This window comes from Ambystoma mexicanum, chromosome 6p (assembly GCF_040938575.1).
Source record: "Ambystoma mexicanum isolate Mex_15411 chromosome 6p, UKY_AmexF1_1, whole genome shotgun sequence".
Taxonomy (NCBI): domain Eukaryota; kingdom Metazoa; phylum Chordata; class Amphibia; order Caudata; family Ambystomatidae; genus Ambystoma; species Ambystoma mexicanum.
Window position 1 is genome coordinate 1,500,315,631 of NC_090935.1, and position 17,063 is coordinate 1,500,332,693.

Consider the following 17,063-nt stretch of genomic DNA (forward strand, 5'->3'; position numbering starts at 1 on the left):
TTCTCTCCGCTGGCCCGACTCACTCTGCAGGGCACACTCTGGATGTTCTGATCTCCTCAGACCTCCCCCTTTCTGCCCATCTCACCACTCCTCTCTCCTGGAGTGATCACTTTCTCCTTTCCTCCCATCTCACCCTCTCTACCCCTCAGGCCAAGCCACTACCTTCATTGCCACCCACCTTCTCGGTCATCCGACCCATGAAGCATGTATCAGTTGAGGCTTCCACCGCCACTTTCTCTCCCCCTCCTCCCCCCTTGGCTGACTCTGGATATTCTTGCCCCTGTCATGAGAATCTGCCTGAAGCCCAAAGCCAAGTGCAACTCCTGGTACGACTCTGACCTCGTCACCCTCAAACGCAAGTGCAGGGTGGCCGAGAGGAAATGGCTTGCTTCATGTACATCCTCCGACAAACTGGCCTGCCGCCTGCTCCAAAGGCAATACCGCTTCTCTGTTCTCACCAAGAAGAGGACTCTCATCCAAGCCCGCATCTCTGCGGCATCTAACAACTCGGCTGAACTCTTTAAAATCTGCAAGGAACTGGCCAATCCCGCCGCAGTCTATACCTCTCCTGTCCCTTCCCAGGCACTCTGCATGGCACTGGTTTCTCACTTCATCTCTAAAACTCAGGACATCCTGTCCTCACTTTCCACCTCTCTCCTCCCTCCCTCTACTCCCTGCTGACCCTCTGGCCCTTCTGCAACCACCTCTCCTCCTTCCTCTGCCTTTCCCCTGTTCTCAGCTGACGAAGTTTCAAGACAAGTCTGATCTATGAAAGTCTCGTCAAAACAGGTTCACCCCTGTGCCTCCAAAACCATCAAAGACCACATTGATTCCCTGGCTCCTGCCCTGGCCGACTTCTGCAACCACTCCTTCGCCACTGGAGTCTTCCCATCCACCCTGAAGCACTTCCTTGTGCACACTCTTCTTAAGAATCCCTCTGCCAACCCCATCCTGACCTGCAAACTATCGCCCAATCTCCATCACTCCCTTCCTGGGCAAACTCCTTGAGAAACTGGCCATCTCCCAGCTTAATCTCCACACAGAATCTGTTGGTTGTCTACATGACCATCAGTCCGGCTTCAGAGGTGCCAGAAGCACAGAAACTGCTCTCCTCAACATCCATGAAGACCTGCTCTCCAACCTTGATTCTAACACCCCCTGTGTTCTCATCTTGCTTGATCTCTCTTCTGCCTTCGACACTGTCAACTATGCCATCCTGCTCAAATGTCTCCATGATAACCTTGGTATCACCGGTCAGGCCCTGGCGTGGCTGACTTTTTTCCTCTCTGACCGACCCTCCCAGGTCCAACTTGGGCCCTTCCTCTCTGCCATCTTTTTCTCTACCTGGGGTGTCCCCCAGGGGTCTAACCTCTCTCCCTGGCTCTTCAATCTATACCTGGCACTTCTTGCCCACCGCATTGCCGCTCTCTGCCCTAACTTTCAGTGCTATGCGGATGACACTCAGCACATTTTCAGGCTACCCTCGGCCTCCTCTTCTCCGTATCTCATCTTGGACTGTCTGTCTGCTATCCAGGAGTGGTGTGCCGCCAATGACCTCTGTCTTAATGCCAGTAAAACTGGGATTCTCCTCATCGGCACGCCCGCCCCCTCCTTTCCTGTCACTCTCTGGCCGGCCTCTCTTGGCCCTCCTCCTGCTCTAACCTTTGAGGCTAAAAACCTCGGGGTCATCTTTGACTCCACACTCTCCTTCTCTTCTCACATCTCTGACGTCTCTAAGAAGTCACACTACCAGCTGCACCTCCTCAGAGGTATTCTACCTTTCCTGTCCTTCCCCCAGAAGCTCACTGTCTCCAGAGCTCTGGTTCTCTCTAGGCTGGACTACTGCAACAGCCTCTTTCTAAATCTGTCGTCCTTTACTCTCCGCCCTCTGCAACTCATTCAGAACAGGACTGCAAGACTTGTCCTTGGCCTCAAGCTCTGGGTTTGTATCTCTCCAGGACTGAAATCTTTGCACTGGCTCCCAGTGGCTGCGAGGATCAAGTTCAAAACCCTCTGCATTGTCCCCAAGGTTTTCTGGGGCATGGGCCCTAAATACCTTCAACTCTCTCTTTCTAAATATCTTCCTTCTCGAGCTCTTCGCTCATCCGCCTCCAACTCCCTCAGGGTCAGTTGCTTCTCCAAGGAACGAGTTGGCAGTAGATCTCTTTCTTCGGCTGGGGCTTCCCTCTAGAACAGCCTCCCTGCCTCCCTGAAACTTGAGGAGAACCATCTCCGGATCCGGAAGCACCTCAAAACCTTTCTCTTTGCGTCTGACTGTTCTCCTCCTCTCCCCCGCTGACCACCTGGCTGATTTGGAATCAGCACTGGTGACCTGGCCACCCTCTGATCCCGGGCCCATGTCCCACCCCCGCCAGTCACACGCTCCTGCACTGCCTGCCTAGCACCCCCCGCACTTTGGGACTGTCCTGTATCCCTTCAGTCCCACCACCAGCACTAGACACCTGATGCCTGCACTCATCTTTGCACTTGCCACCTGCTGGCCGTTACTTTACTTATTGTTATTTATTCCCATGTACTGCACTGTCCCTTCCCCCTCTGACCCCCCCCCGCACTTCCCCCTTCCCCTTTCCCATGAACTTGCACAATCTGAATGACACCTGGCCTAGTATGATCGTTGTCTGTCCTCCCTTTGTTCCCCCTTCCTTGTCTTGTTGCACCTTGAAACACTTGTGTATAGGCGCGTTATAAATGCCATATCATATCATATCCTAGAACGCATTGGACAGGACCTGGATTACTACCAAATGCACTTACGCAATCTGCGCCTCAGACAAGCAGAAACCTCGAGGCAAATTTCATACCGGGTGCGTGAACTGATAAATAAGTGCCTAGCCAATAAAAACCTAGAAGAATTGAAACAGGTGCTTACCCTGGAGCAGTTTGTTGACTTGCTTCCCCCATATCTTCAGAAAGTGGTATGGCAATTACATGAGCTAATTTTGGAGGAGGCCATCCAAACTGCAAATGCCCATCAATGTGCTATGTCCTTTCAAGACCCAGGAACTGCTCCTAAGAAACAGATTGAAACTCGGCCAACACTTAGATCGAAAGAACATAATCCCTTTCTGTGGAAATTGGCCTCTGTCTTTCCAAGCTGACCCGGGGCACGGCCTAAAGTATCACCAACCATAGATGCCGATCCTAAGTGAGTTACTACCACAGATGTATGGCCAGTGGCTTCCCCACTAAGGCCAGAACCGATCTGGTGCTATGCCTTTGGAAGAATTGGCAGCATAGCTCGCTTTTGTACCAAAAAGCCACATGAGGAACTCATGGAGACTGGGCTTCCACACAAGAGTCTCAGCCATGAGGTCGCTGGTGAAGAGGTCTCACTGATACCTTTGGACGAGTCTGACCCCAAATATGTTGCTGATCTATTGCAGGGAAAAGAGGATCACCCTGAGACACACACCTGGTCTATCTATACAAACCTGCAATTCCATATCCCATTCCAGGTCAATGGGTATCAGGTCATCACTCTTCTGGACTCAGGAAGCAAGAAGACGGTAATTCGAGCTGATCATCTGCGTGCATGGGGATGCAGAGTTATACCCCCAGGCCAGAATCATGATCTACATTTTATGGCAAACTCTTAACAGTTCTCATGATAGTTATGACGGGACTCTCAGAAGAGGTCTTGATCAGGACAGACTTCCAATTTTTCTCTGAGCAGCTCTATTTTTCTGGAGAACCAAGACCACCCTTATAGCTGAAGACCTTCCATACCACAGCAAGGTATACCCCCCTCACCTCTCACTGAAGAAAACTACAAAACAAGGGTGGCGGTATGTGACAGGGCCTGCTGTCAGGGCCTTCAAAGGAGGGGAGCCCATCCCACGCCCAGTACCGAAGTGTGGATGGATCCTTTCCCACCCCTCCTTACCTGCAGGATGTCGGCGGCAGGGCCAGGGAAGAGCCACCGCAACCATAGCAGCGCTGCAGTCAGAGGGGCAGAAACTGCAGCCGGAAAGAAGCTGAAGCCGCGCAGCTGCGGCCAACGCTATACCGCGGGTGCGGCAAGCTTCACAACACTGGACCGCCTGAGGACGTGGCCCAGTAAGGGAGAATTAAGGGGGGGCCTCGCCGCAATCACACTGGCTGCCGCAGCCTAGGGCTCACTGAGCCGCTATCCCACAAGGGAGGCTATTGTTATTAAACAAAGACCCCACTAAACCACCAGGGACCTGTATTAATAAAAAGCCCCAGGTAACCCGAAACCTAGTAAAGAAGCTTGTTCCCTTCCTGTGGCTCTGGGGTACTTCTTTCAGCACAAGAGTACAACTTATCAATGGCGACGAGGATCCAGGAATTCCAGAGATAGCAGTACTTGGAAGGAAGGTCAGTAGTGGGAGACACCTAGAGAGGAGACACCCACCGGCCCTCCGCACCCCAGAGGTGAGCTGCCTGCTGCGCCATGACCCAAAAGTAGTTACAGAGCAGGAAAGGGGCAGCAGGGGATGGGAAGAGACTAGCAGTTGGAAGTGGAGACACCTAGACAGATTTTTGGCAGAGCAGCGGGCCATCCGTTAGTTTTATGGTGCTGGTGGGAGTAGGCCATCCGTTACAATTGGGGCCATCCGTGACCAGTGCGGTCATCCTCATAATATATGAAGCACATCATCAGAAGCCTCGGAGAGAGGGTTTCCGACCATCGACTGTGAACTGAAATGGGGCCAGTGAGTGCGCACATCCCTGCACCCACGGGTGTAGAGCAGCAGGTTGAGGTGAGGGGTGGTGGCGCATTATGGTTCTTATGAGTAAAGACAGGTTGTGGTGAAGGGAAGCAGAACAGCACTTTCAGACCTACCGTTATCATCGTAGCATAGGAGCGTTCCTGGGGGACACAACAGGGCGTATCATTTCACGGAGCGGGAGCTCTTCTCGCTACACTGCCTGGAAAGTAATGATGACGTCAGCACCTGTCTTTTCATGGACGAGAGCATGAGGAGGATGTTCCATTTCCACCCTGGCACCCTCACCGACCCACTGACCTGCATTTCAAAAATCGGACCATGAGCCATAGCAAGCTGGCCGCCAGAGTGACACACCACCTTGCCTGCCCCTAGTCCCTAGTTCAGATGACCTTGCAGTCCCCTGTGCCCCGATTCGGCCAGATCCTTGGCAAATAGGAGCGCGGCCTCGAGCTGGGAGGCAAAGCCGGCCCCAGTTACAAGGTCCAGCTCTAAGGCTGCTAGACCTGTCTTTCCTGGATGCCGGATGCGGATCCAACCAAGGTAAGGGCTGCACCTGCCCTGCAGACTCTCTAGAACGCTTGTCCACCTCCCCCACTTATACCTTGCCGCCGAACTATGCTAGCAGTTGTACGCGACCCTGGGTCTTCTTCCGTACTTAAACGATTAACCACCCTGACTTAGGCTTGGTACCTGGATTGTACAACGCTGCCTCCAGGAATATGTATGGTTACACTCCTAGCCGTCTCTTTATGTTTTCACCTTCATAATGTATGACTATTCTAACTGAGCCGACATCTCCTAACACTACTGCTTCGCTTATTATCCCATGTATACCGTTACTGCCTACTAATCCACATCCGTATACCTGAACTAGCCATAGTAACACGTTGTGAGGCCTGCTAAATCCCACACACTCCTGTCGACAACTTTCACAACACCCGCTCCCTATGCAGGAAGTGCTTTTATTACTCTACATTCACCAGATGGGGAGCAGGTGCAAGTGGATCTAGGTCACCTGGCCTAAGCCCTGCCCACCTGGTACCTTCCTGCTTGCTGCTCTTTTTCACCACTTAGCAAGCCCCGCCCACCTGATGCCTTCCTGCTCCCCGCTCTTTTTCACCACTTAGCAAGCCACGCCCACCTAGTGCCTTCCTACTTGCCGCTCTGTTTCCCTACTTAAGGAGCCCTCCAGCTTCTTTTCCTTTGCAGATGGGGAGCAGGTGCAAGTGGATCTAGGTCACCTGGCCTAAGCCCCGCCCACCTGGTACCTTCCTGCATGCTGCTCTTTTTCACCACTTAGCAAGCCCCGCCCACCTGGTGCCTTCCTTCACCATCACTGTCTTGTGGCCAATGCTGGATTTGACTTTTATGGACTTCATTCATTCACGGTGCGTCCCTCTTTCTCAACTCTCATGCTGGACTTCCTTTGCATCTTGTACTCATGGTGGCCCTGAATCATGCTGTTCCCATCTTCATCTTGTATCCTGGCTTGCAACATTATGTGTTACTACTGACTTCTGCAATTGTATTCGCTCTCCACTCTTGCTTCTCCACTCTTTTTGACCTCTTACTCTCTTTTCCCTCCTCCTTTCCCTTCTCCCTTTTCCTATCTCCACCCCTTACTTTCTTCCATGCACTTACTCTATCAGAATTGTCCCTGGACCTAATATGATAGCAACCTCGTCTTTCCTCCTCCACCCTCCCATTACTGTTTATTTCCTCCCCACCACCCCTCCAGCACTATCTGAAATGTCGTCAGGCCTAGTATGATAGTCGCTTGTTTTGTTCCTCCCCTCCGTTTCTGCACCCCTCTCCCTCACCTTTTGTTTTTCTCTGGCTCTACCAGAAATGTCGTCAGGCCTAGTACGGTAGTCGCCTGTCTGTTTCCATTTCCTTCCCACTCTCCCCCTCCCTTCCTTATCTATGTCTTAGTTCTTGCACTATCTGAAATGTCGTCAGACCGAGTACGATAGTTAATTTCACATCCTTACTGTTCATGGCCTGTAAGAATGTGGTTGTATTTTCCCTTGTTCCCTCCCTTGCCTTGAAGCGCTTTGAAACACATTGTGTATAGGCGCTATATAAATAAACGATATAAACAATCATACCATAACGACCTACCTTACCTCGCGTAGTACCCGTTTCCATTTCATCTGTATCATTTGACTAACCTCCCCGCGCTGCTTTGACTCTACCCACCGCAACCCATCCATCATAACGCTCCCAGCACTGTGTTATACCGATTATACCGATTTGCTCACATGTAATGTTACCTACCTTATAATGCGTTGCACCTGACTGTACTGGCAAATATACTTACCATGCCTAAAATGCCTATCTGGTATGCTTCCAGCTTATCTTTAATATATTTTTACGCTGCGCTCTGATCCTGGCAGCTACCCCTAACTAGCACGATGCTTCAGCACCGGCCTGACATTGTGACCATCCTGCCTTTGTCGTTATTGCCTGCTGCACGCACACTCTGCCTGCAACACTGGCAATTATACTGTTTCTTTCCATTACATGTATCTATATGTTTTACGCAGCCCCTCTGTATCATGAGACATGGCTTTCCGCACTGTATTTCATGCTTTACCGTAACAAGGAACTTTACGTTTGACTTAGCCTCTTGCACCATGAGACATGGCTTTCCGAACCGTATTGTTATGCTTACTGTAACCTCACACATGTACCATATATGTTTGACTTAGCCCCTTGTATCCTGAGGTGGCTTTCTGAACTGTATTTCATGCTTACCTTAACTTCACACATGCAACTATATGTTTGACGCAGCCCCTTTGTATCTTGAGGTGGCTATCTGAATTGTACTTCAAGAAACTCCTGTAACTAATTTTCGTACGTAAAAGCGCCCAGATGCCTCCAGGTTCGGTGCGCTATATAAATACCAAAACAAAACAAACAAATGACTCCAGAGAGTCATTACATGCTCTACATCAAGAATACAGCAAGAAGGGAGTGGGTCTAATTAGCCCCTAACAAATCTTACCAAGTCACACCGCTGGAGACAGTTTGGTGATTCACCAAGCTAAGGAACCAATCCTGGAAGGGGGTGGGGCATTTAAGTCAGCATTGTGAGTGGCTAAGTGTGGGTTAGTTGGGTGAGGATAGGAGTTGGTGAGGACGTCTGAGAGACCAGAGGAGGTGAGAGCGACCGCAGTGCAGAAGCTAGTGGAGAGAGGGGATATCTGGAGTATTTGTGTGCGAGTGGAGAATGTGAGGAGTAGAGGTAGAGCAGGAGTAGCAGGGTGAAAGTGGTTGCTGTTATGGTAGCAGTTGTGGAGGTAGTAATGCAGTGGTGGGAGAAGGAGATGGTAATTGGTAGTAGTGGACGATAGTGAGTCTTAGGGAGTTGTAGACATATCTGGAGCGAGTGGTATCTCTCATGACCTATCCTCCCAAGGCCCTTGCACATGACTTCATCACAAATGTCAGTGCATCATAACATTAAATTACATTGTACAGTGAGCTTTAATTTGTATTTGGAAAACAAGGTTGAGGTGTGCTGTAGTTGTGTGGCGCTGGGATTAACGAAAATTCAAAAAAGAGACAAGATCCAATAAGTGATAGCTTGAAGAACAATTGAAAAAAGGGTTGCAGCACAGTGTAACAAGTAGTTTAGTGCAAAAATTGGGGCAGCCAAAATGCTATTGGAACAAATTTTATGAATTAATGCAAAAAACAGAACTGCCGACACGTGTTTCGACCCTGGACATTAGGTCTTTTTCAAGGCAAAACTGTTATAATTGCAAACACAAATATGTGTATGTTGATATTACATAATATCATAAAGTCATGTTGCAAAGATAAATTGAGGTTTTATGTAAAAAAAAAATTATCGAAGAATGGAAGGGATGGGGGCCAGTACCCATCGTAGAAAAGCAAAACAGAAAGCAAGTAAACATTGCACCATGCCAATAAACAAAAAACAATACCAAACAGGAATGTAATCCAAGTTGCATATGGGTGAAATATAAAAATGTAATTTGTTACCATAAGTAGTAGAACATTCATTGGCCAGAGTCCCAGATGGAAATCCAAATGATTATAACCATAAATTGGAAACAGAAAATATAAAATGCACAATGAGCTAGGTCCTTTATGAACAAACACGTAATTCATTAAAACACTTGTTGTGCCAAATATTATTGCATGGTGCATGATGCATATATTGTCTCTCTGATAGGGAGAGGAAGAGTGTCTTTAAAAGTCTTTAATCATATGAACAATTTGGCTACGTGATGCTGAATGTTTGCGATATGTGAAGTCAATAATTTGCAGAGCTATGTGATGTTGTAGTGAAGTGTACAATGCTTTAACATCAAAAGTTGCCAAGAGAAAATTGGGGCACCATTCTAAATCATATAAGATCTTCAGTGTTTGGGTGGAGTCACGTAAGTAAGCTGGCAGTGTTGGTATAATATCCTTTATTGCAGAGTCAATATACTGGGAAAGTCCCTCAGTGGCCCATCTTAAGCCACTCATGATAGGTCGTACCTAGGGTAACGTTGTGTATTCCTTTTGAATTTCGGGAAGAAAATACATTGTGGGAATAACAGGATTGGGTCTGAATAAGTAAGATTTTTCATCATATGTGAGAGTCCCACATGAATGCCAGTCATGTAGCAAAATGTTGAGTTGGGTAACTGTTTCTTTGGTAGGATTGCCTGCTAACAATTGGTAGCATCCGGGAGTACTGAGATGTTCATTAGCCATGGTAATATAATCTACAGTATTCAGAATCACAATATTGCCACCTTTATCGGCCTCCTTGATAACAATGCTCGCATCCTGGGCAAGGTTTCTAAGAGCAGTTTTTTCAGAAAACATGAGAGTAGACTTGGTAGACAGGGACTGGTAGTGGTCTATTTGTTTATGAATGTCTTGTATGACTGCCTGATAGAAAGTGTCTATAACGCTTGCATCTGTACTTACTGGTACAAATTTGGATCTAGGTTTGTGTTCTACCATTTGCAGATTGTGTTGGTGGATACCATATATACTCGGAACGACCAACATACGGTAATATTTTTTGCTTTTTCAAACCTACCAATGCACTCTTATCATAAGTGGGTGGCTTGAGGCAGTCACAAAATAACAATTCCTTGATCACCGCATGTCAGGCTTTGAGGTGCTTAAGGGATGAACAGTTTGGATCCTGGTATAACACTCTTGCTCTCCCTACCAGAGAGACAATATATGCATCATGCACCATGCAATAATATTTGGCACAACAAGTGTTTTAATGCATTCCGTGTTTGTTCATAAAGGACCTAGCTCATTGTGCATTTCATATTTTCTGTTTCCAATTTATGGTTATAATCATTTGGATATTCCATCTGGGATTCTGGCCAATGAATGTTCTACTACTTATGGTAACAAATTTTATTTTTATATTTCACCCTTATGCAACTTGGATTACATTACTGTTTGGTATGGATTTTTGTTTATTGACATGACGCAATGTTTACTTGCTTTCTGTTTTGCTTTTCTCCGATGGCTACTGGCCCCCATCCCATCCCTTCCGTTCTTTGTTGAATTTTGTTTTACATAAAACCTCAATTTATCTTTGCAACATGACTTTATGATATTATGTAATATCAACATACACATATTTGTGTTTGCCATTATAACAGTTTTGCCTTGAAAAAGACCCATTGCCCAGGGTTGAAACACGTGTCGGCAGTTCTGTTTTTTGCATTAATTCATAAAATTTGTTCTAATAGCATTTTGGCTGACAAATTTATTGCACTAAACTACTTGTTACACTGTGCTTGTTTATCTGTTATAAATACAGTTTAAATGTGCAATATTTACCTGCATCAGGGCTGCGCAACGACTCAGAGGTGATATTTTTGAGTCTGTATTTAATATTTATTTGCCCTACAGGTTTCAACCAATGATAAAAATGATACAGCTGAGAAAATCACCAGTCGGAATATATCTCAGTGCAAGTTCTTCAAGTTCTTGCCAATACCATCTCCATATACCAAGTGTACAACATAAAATCACATACACTCAGGTGGTTGCAAGTATGTTAGTGTACTCTGTGATTAAAATGCACACGAAGGGAGAGAGAATGTAAAATGATTTTAAGTTTTTACAGCTAAATGGAAGGCCCTAAAGCAGTAACCGAGAGTAGGAGCCGTAAACATACATTTTGGATTTCAGCAATATTATGTCCTGATTGGAGGAGCAACCTTCCCCAGATGCAAATTCCCATATCAGCGAAATCCTTTAATTTCTTTTGGATTATCCAAAAACTACGTTTTTTTCAAGATTCTGTACTTTTCTAACATCTTATTTGAATGGTTGCACAAACCTATTAAATATTGGTAGTTCTTCAATGATAACGTATGTTAATTGATGATGTTACAGTTTGTTTCACACATCTATAAAAAAACAAGGCTCAGTTTATTTAGGCTCAGCTTGTAAACAGTAACGTAATAATGTTTGTTACAAATGAAAGCTGGCAAAGAAAGAAACTCTGTATATTGTGTGAATAATGGTGCAGTAAACAAATGATTTAGAAACTTAAACCTGTTTTTGTTGCTTTGATAAGGACCACAACTCTCCGGATTCAAAGATCAGAATCCAGTTGATTTCACTGCCCATGTATGGCCGACTAACCAAGACACTTGCTGGTGAAGCCGCTGAGGAGCTTGCAGAGTTTTCATTTTTCACCATGGATGATATCAACAAACAGAAAATCAGGTATACTATCACATAAAAGCATTCCAATGTGATATTTAACTCCCTTGTAGTGCATATCTTATTAACCCCAGACAGCACCCAGTCTTAACAACACTGCCCTGCTTAACAGTGAGCCACACCTCAGTTGCAATGTTCTCATTTCCTATGTGAAAAATGGCATGTTGAAGATGCCATATATAATGAAATCGAGGCTATCATGTGGCATGCTGTTGTGTCGTTTGTCATGGTAAACGAGAGCCTGATTTTGGCCAGCTAACATTTGAAGTTAATGTCCTTTTGTAGTACATCAATTTGAATATATCTTCTTTGTGCGATGTCTATCAACATACTCTGATGAAGCTTTCTCAGTCATAGCAACCTCCTTATAAGTAAAGATGGATGGCTTGTGCCTGTCTCAAGATATGTTCAAACAGTCTATTGTCTTCTGTGTCCCCATCTCTGGCTCATCAGTGTATTCTAAGTAACCTCTACTTCCTTCCCTTGACTTCTCCTTCTCAGCATTGCTCCATCCCTCCCCTCTGCTGCCCTACACTCTCGATTGACTTCTCACCAATTTATCTCTGTTATTCCTTTCCACCTCCTACCCTTTGCCACTGCTCTCTTTATCCTCCACTCCTCTCCCCCTCTCGCTCTATGATGATCTCCCATCCTCATCCATTCTGCATCTGTGTACCCCCAGTCTCCTTCACACTTCCTTCTTTCTTCTCCTCTTCACCTTCTCCACCTCCTGTCTGCAACTTTCCTCCTCACTCCTCTGCCACACACTATCCTTCACATCCCACTTCCAAATCCCGACTCTCTCACACCTCTGTTTCACCCTCCTTTTTAGGGTGCTTAATTCTTCAAACAACTTCACCTTGTAAAATGTGTGGAGCTTGAAGGGCATAATTGCATTTTTGTGGGTTCTATAGTCTCATTTTATGGCACCCCTACTCTGTTTGCAGTTTTCCCCTTTTGTTTTTTATGTTTTCTAATTTATTTTGATGGTCAGAGGTACTTCTCTGAAGCCCTCTTGCCACTACATCCCTTTTTCACTCCTTAAGAGTATATGGTCCTGTGTCGCTCTTAATGCGCTCAGGCCCAGCGCTGTTTCTTAAGCATCCCTTTGGTGCCCTCAAGCCGTTATATCACTCTACTTTGGTTTTATGCATTAGGCGGGTAGCTAATAAGTTTTGGCTTTAGCAGGGGTGCAAGTTGATTCACCATATTAGTAGTCCAATGTAACTTTATGGTAGCCATTGGGCACTAATAGGTTTTTACGACCCATTCTTGGACGTTTTGTTTTAGGGGCTTCCTTTGTTCAGTGAAACCATGAGGCGAGCCTAAAATGGCCGCTGTGCACACATATGGGGTCATTGTGAGACCAATATGGCGCACTCTATGGTTTAAACTGGTCTAGATCAGTTCCTGGCCCTTGGCAGGCCACTGCACTTCCTGTGGGGGTGAATCTAGGTGTCTGGTGGTTATTTGTGCCAACCTGATTGCTTGGCCACTGAAATCTTTGCTTTAAATCTCCTAATTGGATTGGTGGTCTGGCAGAAGCCAGCCCCTGTGAGTACACTCAGTTCAGCTGGATCTTTAGAGGTTAAGCAGGTTGGCCTACCTATTGGATGATTTTGCAGAGGCAAATGCGTTGAAGCCAATTTCTGACTGTGTATGGCCATAGTGGTGGGATTGGTGTCTCTTGCCTGTATTCTGGTTTGCATTTTCAGGTGCTGGGTGACCTTCCTAAGTCTTTCTCGTCCTGCTGCTGGTCCTCCTCATCTGCTTGGGACAGGAACTGGAACGATTGTGTACCCCAACATCCCTCCAAATCTCCTTCTCTCTGATGTGCTAGATCGTCACCATTGTCCATCATTGCGGAATTTCTAATTGTTTGTGTCCTCCCTCGGATTCATCATCTTAGATATATTCTTCCCGTGGCAGTAGATCTCAGAAACATTTGGCAGTAGGGGTATAGTGTGACTTTGGTGTAGAGGTTCCTCTGCACTCTTTTTTGTTGTGTCTGGTTGTGACACCGGTGTTGGTACAAATTTAAATGTCAACACCTAAACCTTCTGGTTTTAAGAAATGTTGAAATTGAGAAACAAAAATGACCCTGGCAGACACCCACAAAGTTTGTCTGTAATGCCTTGCTACTGATCATGCCAAAGGCAGTGAAAGAGAGACCACTGAAATTAGCTCTCTGGCTTTCGGCATCAGTCACCCAGCACGCCCCATCAAAATGGAGGCCCACTATGGGAAAAGCTCAGGGACAGTCAACAGATTGCTTGAGAAATTAAAAAGTTATCTTATTCGAGGAGCGAAAACAGACAATCATCCTCATCATCGAAAAAGAAGAAGAGGCGACAAAGGCAGAAAAAGGGAGACATTCGATCAGAAGATGATGGAAGTGAAACCTCCTGCTTCTTCCTCAGGAGGCAAGAAATACAAGACAATTGAGCCCAGCACACTTGACAAAGCCGGGAGGGTCTCAGAGTCCCGTCTTTCCCACACGCCTAAAAGCCAATGTGCAATTTTGGGCCTGACGAAACCTCAAGGCCTTTCGTGCCCTTTGGCGATCTCGACTCCTCCAGCATTCGTCAACATCCTCCAAGCTCAGATTTCAAAAGCCCTTTGGGGACACATGTGGGGGCTTCTGACTGGGCTTCTTATTTTGGCATCCTGTATGACGATGGCAGAGCAAGAGTAGAGACTCAGAGTGAGGGAGTAGTATTACGTTTCTCTCTGGAGGAAGTAACTAAGGCTATTGGGGCACAATCTTGTAATCAAACTCCTGGCCCAATGCCATACCTGCGGACCTTTTCATGAGTCAGCTCGATCTCTGGGCTCCGTTGTTGACGGATGCCTTTAATGCCTGTTTAAGTTCGGGCCATTATCCCCCGTCATGGAAGACAGCAACAATTTTCCCCATTTAAAAAAAAGGCGACATCACCAAACCCTCTTCTTACTGTCACATTTCTCTGTTGAGTGAGTTTTGCGGGGGCATTTGGAGTGTTGGCTCACTGAGAGCAATATCCTCACGGATATTCAATTTGGTTTTCGCCCAGGCTTGGGGACCATGGAGAAGGCACTTAACCTGTATCTACTAGTATCGAATGTTGTTTTTTTGTAAGGACGAGACGGTCTACCTTGCTTTCATGGATTTAGGCACGGCTTTTGACAAGGTTGATCGCTCAAAGTTGTGGCCCGTGCTAGAGTCCAAGAGCTGTCCGGCTGATATTGTGAGTTTTGCAGGAGATCCATTCAAACACCAAGGCCAATGTTCGGCTTGGTCCAGGGGGGAGGTGCACCGAGTGGTTCGATGTGATATTGGGAGTACGCAAAGGGTGTGTTCTGGCACTAATTCTTTTTGCCTTATATATCAATGGGTTGCTGCAGGTACCACTAAACACTAATGCAGATTTCTTGTGAGTGGGGGGCAGGCCATTCCCTGTTTTGGCATACACCAATGACACAGTGCTCATGGCCAGAACACCTAGGGCATTACAGGCATTGGTCGATGTGTACGCCACATTCATGACCAGCTTAGGTGTCAAAATAAATTCAGTAAAATCAGCGGTTTTCAGTTGCAGCGGTAGTAAAAAGACGATCACGGTGCGCCCAATAGTTTGTATAGGGGACATTATCCCGAGGGTCAATGAATACGATTACTTGGGTGTGAGGTTCTCAGTGTGTTTTTCGAGCAAGGCAGATGTTACAAAACAATCCTTGAAAATGTGCAATACCTGGGGGGTCTCAATCGTTTCTCCTCTAGGTGTAAGGGCCAACACCTGGAATCCGCACTCAAGTTCTACTTTATGCAGGTTAAGGCAGCTTCTCTCTATGGAGCAGCTTTTTGGGGGTTTCAAAAGGCTGGTGATATGCAGGCAAGGGAAAACTGCTATTTTAAAAGGCTTTTGGGACTACCCGGCTCTTCTTCCTGTGCATCTATACATAGAGAACTGGGGATGCCGTTTTTGGAGGACGAGTGGGCAGTTGCACCAGGTTTACTATGGCTTAGAATTTGGGGAAATCCCAAAGCCAAGTAGTGCCATTTTATAATTAAGCAGATAACAAGGGGGGTCCTGGGAGACTCTCTACCAGACATGAGTCCTGGTTACAAGAGCCTTACCCAGAGTCTTTAGCTCACTATCTTTCACAGAGAAGAAATATCCCAAACATATCAGTCTTTGTCCTGCCCTGATGCTTGTGGTCTCGTGCAGAAGGGATGTGACCTAGCAGTTCGGGCTGGACTACCCCTTTTGGGGTAGGACCATGCCTGATTTGCATATGGTTTTTCCCCTTCTGTAATGGCTTGGCAGACTGAAAAACGATGGTCTGGAGGGTTGCCCAGAGCTTTGCCCGTGGTTATGATTTATTCAAAACCTTCCAGCCATCACCTTTTCGTTTTGCTAAAGTCACCCCGAGTGGGACGGGTATGCCCAGACGTGGGTCCCGAGTCTGCCGGGCCTAGAGACCCAAGCTACTCCTCACTGATGACGCCCAACAAGGCTGAAACATGTCTGGGGATGCTTGTGGTCTCGTGCAGAAGGGATGTGACCTAGCAGTTTGGGCTGGACTACCCCTTTTGGGGTAGGACCATGCCTGATTTGCATATGGTTTTTCCCCTTCTGTAATGGCTTGGCAGACTGAAAAACGATGGTCTGGAGGGTTGCCCAGAGTTTTGCCCGTGGTTATGATTTATTCAAAACCTTCCAGCCATCACCTTTTCGTTTTGCTAATTTTATAATTAAAGCAACTATGAGTATGGATTTGTGTCTCAAATTCGCAAGTGAGCACATGTGCAGGGTACATTTGGTGGCTATTCCTCCTGCAACCAGGCTGTTTCAAGTCAGAGAAGTTAATTCTTCTAAGCAGGTGGTAATTGGGGAACTAGCAGCAACTCGCACCAATGCAGTGCGGCCCTCACAGGCTGATGCATATCATCAACTTATTAGTGGTTTGCCCTCCATCCAGCCGTATCTGACTTGGTCTAGGGTGGGTCATCATAGTTGGCGTAACACCAGACCTCGCTTCGACAGCCTGCGCCTGAGGGGGAACACGGCCAAGTGGACTGGCTACCCGGACAATCCAAGCTGTCCTGTCTGTGGTGCCACTTTGAAGATCTGGCTCATTTTATTTTGTTTTTCCCTGGTTATGCAATTATCAGAGAGCAAACCATTTTGCAAGTATTGAGATACACTGACCTGCACCAATATAGGCCAGCATTGATGTTGCTATTAAAGACAGATTTGAAATGTACTGCTTGAGCTCTGCTCTCATATCTGAAGGTTGCAATGTTGTTGAGAAGGGCAGCCATAAGGAGTTGTGTTTTAGTATTATAAATTATCCTGTAAGGTGTGATTTTGAACAGCATCGATTATCTTTGTATTTTAGAAGATTAATGTCCTACTGTGATATATTATGGGTGGTTATGAATTATTTTGTATACTGTTCATTTTTATGGACTAATGTTGCACTTCAGAGATGAATGTATTCTTCCTGTTTTTTATTGTGTTTAATGGATACTGTTTTGTCCGAATAAACTTTTCAAACTCAAAAGCCCTTTCAGCTTCAAGAGCTAAAGCAGTTTCGTCCTCGAGACTTATCCCACAGTCTAGAAAATACTTTTTG

General features: G+C 46.4%; 1 protein-coding gene across 1 annotated transcript in view; it reads left to right on the plus strand.

Annotated features, from left to right (window-relative positions):
- Nucleotides 1-17,063, plus strand: part of FRAS1 (Fraser extracellular matrix complex subunit 1) — a 1,618,415-nt gene that overhangs the window by 967,069 nt on the left and 634,283 nt on the right. The window contains exon 37 of the mRNA XM_069626341.1: nucleotides 11,296-11,447. Coding sequence (XP_069482442.1) covers nucleotides 11,296-11,447 — 152 coding nt within the window. The remainder of the gene's footprint in view (nucleotides 1-11,295; nucleotides 11,448-17,063) is intronic.